This window comes from Eschrichtius robustus, chromosome 17, assembly GCF_028021215.1.
Source record: "Eschrichtius robustus isolate mEscRob2 chromosome 17, mEscRob2.pri, whole genome shotgun sequence".
Taxonomy (NCBI): domain Eukaryota; kingdom Metazoa; phylum Chordata; class Mammalia; order Artiodactyla; family Eschrichtiidae; genus Eschrichtius; species Eschrichtius robustus.
In genome coordinates this window covers 81355625-81362843 of record NC_090840.1, presented here as the reverse complement: position 1 = coordinate 81362843, position 7219 = coordinate 81355625, and the positions used below count along the sequence as shown (strand labels likewise).

Here is a 7219-nt window from a genome sequence, read left to right as displayed (position 1 = left end):
GCAGGGTCCCTCCTCTGAACTTCTCAGTGTTAATAACTCCAACTTTTCTCTTGCTTCCAGTTTTGTCTTTCCAGGTCTTCAAAACCTACTTAACAATTATTACATTAATTTTTCTCTTTTAAAATAACTGGCATGTTTTCTCTCTCCTAACTGGACCCTGACTGATAATAGGGACGTGAATAAAATCTATCGCATAAGGTGGTTGTGGTAATTAAATGATAATATCTGGGAAAAAATGTTTCCTAAATTATAAAGGGTAATGTAGTTGTTAATTTTTATCTTGTTTAGTAAGACATGGCCGTTGCATATGACCCCCGATACTAGAAATATGATCGTTTTTGAGTGCTACTGGGAGGCGTAGTTTGTCCCAGCATAAAAAGAAAAGTTGTAATGGTTATAGTTATTCATAAATGAGGGTGATTCATTATGAGGTCATGATTTTTCTATCAGTGAAGAAATTCAAGTTAACACTGGTTATAACTTCTATATATATTGTATGAGAATATATATTTATATTTATATGCATGTGTTCATTAATTCAATCAATGTTTTTTAATACATGTGTGTATATTACTTTATAATATAAACTTATTATATTAAGTACTTAATTTTATTACTTAAAATGGTAATTATATGTGTGTTCACTGATTCAATCCAAAAAATTTTTAATACATATTGTGTGTATATTACTTTGTAACACACTGAAAATCATGAGTAGAACGTACTCTGTGCCCATCAGCAGCTTACATTTTAGTGGCGGAGACAGGACCAAACACTAGGGACATACAATCAAACGGGTTAAGGGACATGTGGAGATAAACACACATTGTTATGAGACCATGTAGAGAAGGGAACTAATGCAAGAGATGTGTAGAAGTTAGCCAGCAAGAAGCTTCCCATTCAGGGAACTAAGAATGAAGGATAAAGTGTGGGTGTGGGTGTGGGTGGGCCGGGAGGGGGTGGGTGGAGCCAAGAGAGGAAACGAGAGAAGAGACACAAGTCTGCATGAGGACTAGAGAAAGGCTCTGGTCTGTGCTTCCCGTAGTTATTTTCCTCTTCTGGTGAGCATGGCTGGATTCCAACATGCCTTATGGCTAAGCTTGCCTAGGCTGTGGCCATGAAAATCATGCGTGCATCAGAGCTGGGTTCGCTTCCCGTAGAAAAGAAACATTGTCTTTCTATTTCAGCTTCTTCCTCTTACCAGAGGAATTAGGGAGGAATTACATAATCGATACTCTAAAGCATAAAAATAATTGTCTGATACAGTCCCAATTGGGGGAAAAAAAAGGATTTTATGATTATTCCAAAACTATAAAGGAGGGTAGTGGAGTTTGGAGAGGCTCTATGGATTGCCTTAGGTTAGACAGACGGTACATATGTGAAAGAGAAGCCCCCCTTCAAATCCTTTCACGGTACCACTCGACTGGAATTATATGCTTGGTTTTGAAAACATTTTTAATTATTTTGTAAAACTTTCAAACTTTCATTTCAATGCAGAGTCTTAGTGTTTCTTACCTTGTTTCTGTTACTGTTAATTCATTTTATTTTCTGATTGTACTAAAGAGCCCAGGGGAATTTCAGATTCAGTAAATGTGGCTTGGCTATCACTTGCACTAATCACCAGCAACACATCTAGACTGTTGAAAGGAAAACAAAACAGTCACATTTCAGCAACTGGTCAGATTTTCTGAAGCAAGGCAACCCCTTGCAGTGTAGTGCGCTTCTGTGGGTAAGGCTGGGAGGAAGCCCTTTAAGCAGTAGAATAAGGTGCCTGAAGGAATATGTGAGATACAGTACAGACATTTCTGGAACAAAGGAAATGCCAAGTCATTACATTTTCAGCATTATTTAAATGTCCAAGTAAATATGTACTCAATACCTTCAACCCATCCTTCAGGCAGTCTCCATCTCTGAATCCTACCTATTTTTTTCATCCTTTCTGCCTTTTGATTTTTTTTTTTTTGGCCGTGCTGCCTGGCTTGTGGGATCTCAGTTCCCCGACCTGGGATTGAACCCAGGCTACAGCAGTGAAAGCGCTGAATCCTTACCACTAGACCACCAGGGAACTCCTTCCCCCTTTTGATTATTAACGCAAGAATGACAATGATCTAAAAAGTGATAACTACTCAGCTACGTGTGTTGTGGGTCAGAGCAAATCACACCAAACAACAACGTCACCCCTCTTTCTATCATTTGCTATTTTCAAACACCTTAAAATTTATCCACTGCAGGCAAACCAATAGTTATAGTTTTGATCATTGCTATCCAAAGGGTTTAGTAACATATTACTGTCAGCATCAAGCACATGTAATGACACAGTGAAGTGTTCCAACGGACAGGTGGAGATCCTTGGGAAACCCTGAGCTGCTAATATGCACTTATAAAGGCAATTGGTGGGTGTGTGGTTCTCATGCAAGGACCAGACTCCAGCCACAGGCAGGAGGGGGTGGCCTGGCAAGAGGGAAAATTCTGATGTTAGCGAGAAGTGAATTAAAGTTTTAGAAATATGTGGTGACAAGGCAGAAAGGCAAGTGCTCTAAATGGGGTGTGGAATTACTCAAGTGTTACCTGTAATACCAAATGCTCTGCTCTAGAGCAGAGCCCTTTGAAAATCCTCATGCCCTTCACCCGGAGTTATCTTGGAAACTGGGGCAGGGCTCTGTCTCAATGCAGGATCATGCAGTTGCATCTCTGGTGAGAAAAAATATGCAGAGACAGGAAGCTGAGAAATGAGCAGACATGCTCTAATGTGGATCAAGGGTGAGGTCAAATGGAGAAGTAATTATTTTTCAGCAAGGAAAGGTCCAATAAACTGTCAAATTTGTGGCATTCACAGACCTACAAACACAAATATAAACATATGCACATATAGATATACATACAGAACATACACACACAAATATGCACACGACATTCGCACATGCACGTATACATATACAAATGCACATATACACCTAGTCACGCATATACACACGTACATACATATGCACACATGCACAGATAATATGCCCGTCCATATGCACATACACGTATGCATCCACATATACTCATATACATATCTTTAGTAAAGTCAGAGACGGTTTTATACATCAAATAATATTTGACTAATTCCCTATAGTTTACAAGTGTTCTCAGAACCATTATCTCATGGATACAGACAATTTGGATCAGCTCCCTCAGTGCTGTAGTCACCAAATCCTCTTTAATAAGGTCATGTAATACCTGGCGTGAGGCTAGCCAAGCAGGCCAGTGCCAGGGGCACTTTCTATTACAAGGGTTAAGCAGTCAGAGTAATTTCCTGGGGTGATTAGGAAAACAAAACTAGGCACAGGACAAAGAACATATGATCATTCCAGAAAAGCCAAAGATGTCATTGGTCCAAAGAATGAATATATTATCTGAAAATAGAGGTCATGAGAGAGACAAACAGATAACGGGGAAAAGGAACAGGTCAAAAAGGCAGACTGAGGAAAGATTATATTCATTCCATGTTCTGTTCTGAACTGGGGTCCTGTAGGCCACCCACTACCCTAATGTATCAGTTGCCCCTACAAAATACGTGTGCGCTGATCTGAGTTAAAGGTCCAGGGTTTGGGACATACAGTGTTTCACATCATTTATCATAAGTAGGAATGAGGTTTGATAATTTCAGTTTCATATTGGAATCAGCTTTGTGAGTTGAAAGTGACACACACAATTACAAATATCTCTAATTTTGAGCCAGTTTCTGTTAGGATTTGAGGCTCAAGAAACTCTGCTTTAAATGAGAAGTAGTGAACAGCCTCATTTTTAAGGTAAGTTAAATTATGGCAAGGTGCTCTCATTGAAGCTGTAAAAAGATGAAGATGTATCACTCTTAGAAATAGCCATAGCGCATTAACTATTGAAACTTACATTACTGGTAAAATACATACAGTACATCATCAGACTGAAATAAATACTCTTTTTAGGAACTAGATTGGATAAATCATTTACTGTGAAAAATGAGTCATTTTGAAGAAAAAGAAGTCACCTCTCAGCGAACACCTCTACTTCATTAGCTGTATGCAATAACGGAAACGTACAAGCTGAGAGGGGGCAGCCAGTGTAAAGGCAGCTCCTCCATTTTTAACAAACTAGGAAACTCAGTTCTAGAAAGTTCAGGTAATCTACCTAAGGTAACGCATAAGGTTAGTAGAGTACATCAGACTAGACTCAAATCATTCTAAGTTTAAGCCAACTGCATCCCACGATGAATGTAAGAAAAAGAGAACTTCTTTGTAATTTTTAAAAAAATTCAGGGCAGGACTTCCCTGGTGGTGCAGTAGTAAGGAATCCACCTGCCAATGTAGGTGACATGGGTTGAACCCTGGTCTGGGAAGATCCCACATGCCGTGGAGCAACTAAGCCCATGCGCCGCAACTACTGAGCCTGCGCTCTAGAGCCCGCGAGCCACAACTACTGAGCCCGTGTGCCACAACTACTGAAGCCCGCGCACCTAGAGCCCATGCTCTGCAACAAGAGAAGCCACAGCAATGAGAAGCCCGTGCACTGCAACGAAGAGCAGCCCCCGCTCGCAGCAACTAGAGAAAGCCCACGTGCAGCAACGAAGATCCAATGCAGCCATAAATAAATAAATAATAAACAAACAAATAAATAAATAATAAAAATTTCAGGGCCTTTAACTTAAGTCTTATAAAAATTAATAGTGGAAAATATCTTCATCAGTCGTTTAAACATAGATCAGGCTTTACTGGAGACTGAAATTTAACAACGGTTGAGTATGTATCCTGTGGGAAGCTGCATTATTTTTATTGATAATAAATCTCCTACTTCCCCCCAACTACTCCCCTTCAGAATTTCTACACCTAAGCCAGCTACGTTTTTGACATTTTATATCTTCATACATTGTATGCACCCATGCTCACCTTTCTACTGGCCACATGACACCAGGAAATTCATCTCTCCGAGACTCTGTTCTCTTCTCTATAAAATGGAGTTTCTTTCCTACCTTCTTCAAAGAATTGTTGTAAATAGCAAACAAGATGATGAGAAAACACCTGGTAGTTTTCAGCTGCAAATATCTTTAGCTTTAAAAACTTGCTCTAAAGCACATATATTAAAAAATACATCAAAACAAAGAGATTGGGGGAAAAGAGAATGTGTTTCACTATTGAATTTAAGTTAGAAATGATGGTGGCCTAATACCGGGGACTCAAAGAAATAAATCAATGAAAGACATATATATTTTAAAGAAACTTGTAATTGAGTAGACGTTTGAATTTTTTAAAAAAATAGTAAGAATTTAAAGATAATCTCCAGATATCTTGGTTAGATCAGAGAAAGAGAACAAGATAGAGGAAAAAATTGAGGTTGGTTTTAAACATTTTGGCTTATGTGCTGTAAGATATCTCAGTATATCCAGGAGGTTGAAATGATGAGTTGGTGAGTTTTGCTAACAACCTAGTGACGAGAGATAACAGCCTATGGATGACAACAGAAACTGTTGGGGTCATAATAATTTGGGGGTGTCCTCTGGCTCATTAGAACTTCTTAAACGTCTCCCATCCACAGGAGTGGTTCCCAGAAGCCTGTGTGTAGGGTGAACCTAAGAGCCTGGCCAGGACTGACTGGATGACATGGGGGCAGCTGACCCACACCACAGGTCTCTTCCCTTAAGAATGACAAGCAGAGCCCGCTGGGTGGAGTTCGGCCGGGATTCAGCGCAACCTCCCCCCGGGTCCCGTCCCCCGCTCCCCGGGATTCGAGCCTGAGAAACAGAGGCCAGCCGGCGGCGCGACCGTCAGCGGCAAGGCCTGGGCTGGAGAGCGTCCAGACATCCCGCCGCCGCGAGGAGCTTTACGGTTGTAAAAGCCCTCACAGTGACATCCTAAGAGAAGATGGGAAAGGGCTGTAAGGTTGTGGTTTGTGGCTTGTTATCTGTGGGGAAAACGGCAATTTTGGAGCAGCTCCTTTATGGGAATCATACTATTGGAATGGAGGACTGTGAAACAATGGAAGATGTGTATATGGCTGCAGTGGAAACAGATCGGGGAGTCAAGAAACAGTTACATCTTTACGACACCCAAGGCCTACAGGAAGGCGTGGAGCTGCCAAAGCATTATTTTTCATTTGCTGATGGCTTTGTTCTTGTGTACAGTGTGAATAACCTTGAATCCTTTCAAAGAGTGGAGCTTCTGAAGAAATTGATAAGTTCAAAGACAAAAAAGAGGTGGCCATTGTCGTGTTAGGAAACAAAACTGACCTTCCTGAGCAGAGACAAGTGGACGCCGAAGTGGCACAGCGGTGGGCCAGGAGCGAGAAGGTGCATCTGTGGGAGGTGACGGTCACAGACCGCAAGTCCCTGATCGAGCCCTTCACCCTGCTAGCCCGCAAACTCTCCCAGCCCCAGAGCAAAGCGAGCTTCCCTCTGCCTGGGAGGAGAAGCAAAGGCAACTCCAGCTCTGAGAACTAAACCCTAGGGTGCACAACTGTCCCTTGAATGGTGACTGCCTCGAGGTGTCTGTGAACTCATGTAAAACAGGCCATTTCTGTCTACCTTTGGTCCTTAGGAAACCCCTAGGGAAGTAATTTAATGCACTTTCAGTTATAATTCAGTTACTGTTGCCTGACATGAAGTAATAATATATTTGCATTCTCCTTGTTTCAGACTTGTCCCTGAAATTAGCACCTTTGTTATCTACGTTGCATTTGTCAAAAGAATGAAATAAAGTTTGGGTGGTTAAAAAAAAAAAAAAAGAATGACAAGCAGATGCAAAGAGAAATCAGACTTTCAATGTGGCTAGATGTGTAAAAACGATAAACTAAGGAAACGTGAATGCCAATTTCTTCCGTATGAACCATGATCGGTGAAAGAGGACATATCATATGTAAAAAGAGAAACAGAGAAAAGAAATGGAGAGAGAATGATATAGGATCAGACTTCCAACATGAAGCCAATTCCTGGTTCCAGGTCCTTCCTGAGTACTAGCTGACCTTCTGTCTTGAATGATGAATTCTCCTAAGCCTATCCCCTGTCTTATTGCTGCTCCTTTCCACCTTCTCCTCCCCCTCCCCCCTTCCCTCCCCTCCCCTTCCCTTCCATCCCCCCTTCCCTCCCCTCCCCTTCCCTTCCCTTCTCTTCCCTTTCCTTTTTTTCATTCAGAAAACTAAGATGTCTCACATTCCTTTGCAACCAGAGAAAGGACTAATAATAGAAGAATAAAAATGATCATCCAGA

The 7219-nt window shown here is 41.2% G+C and overlaps 1 protein-coding gene across 1 annotated transcript; it reads left to right on the top strand.

The window, feature by feature from the left end:
* The first annotated feature begins 5867 nt into the window (after positions 1 to 5867).
* On the top strand, positions 5868 to 6664 carry LOC137751313 (NF-kappa-B inhibitor-interacting Ras-like protein 1). Its single transcript, XM_068525833.1, is given in 2 exon segments — positions 5868 to 6183; positions 6186 to 6664. Coding segments are annotated over 2 exon segments (573 nt in total). The 5' UTR covers positions 5868 to 5879; the 3' UTR covers positions 6455 to 6664.
* The last annotated feature ends 555 nt before the right edge of the window (positions 6665 to 7219 follow it).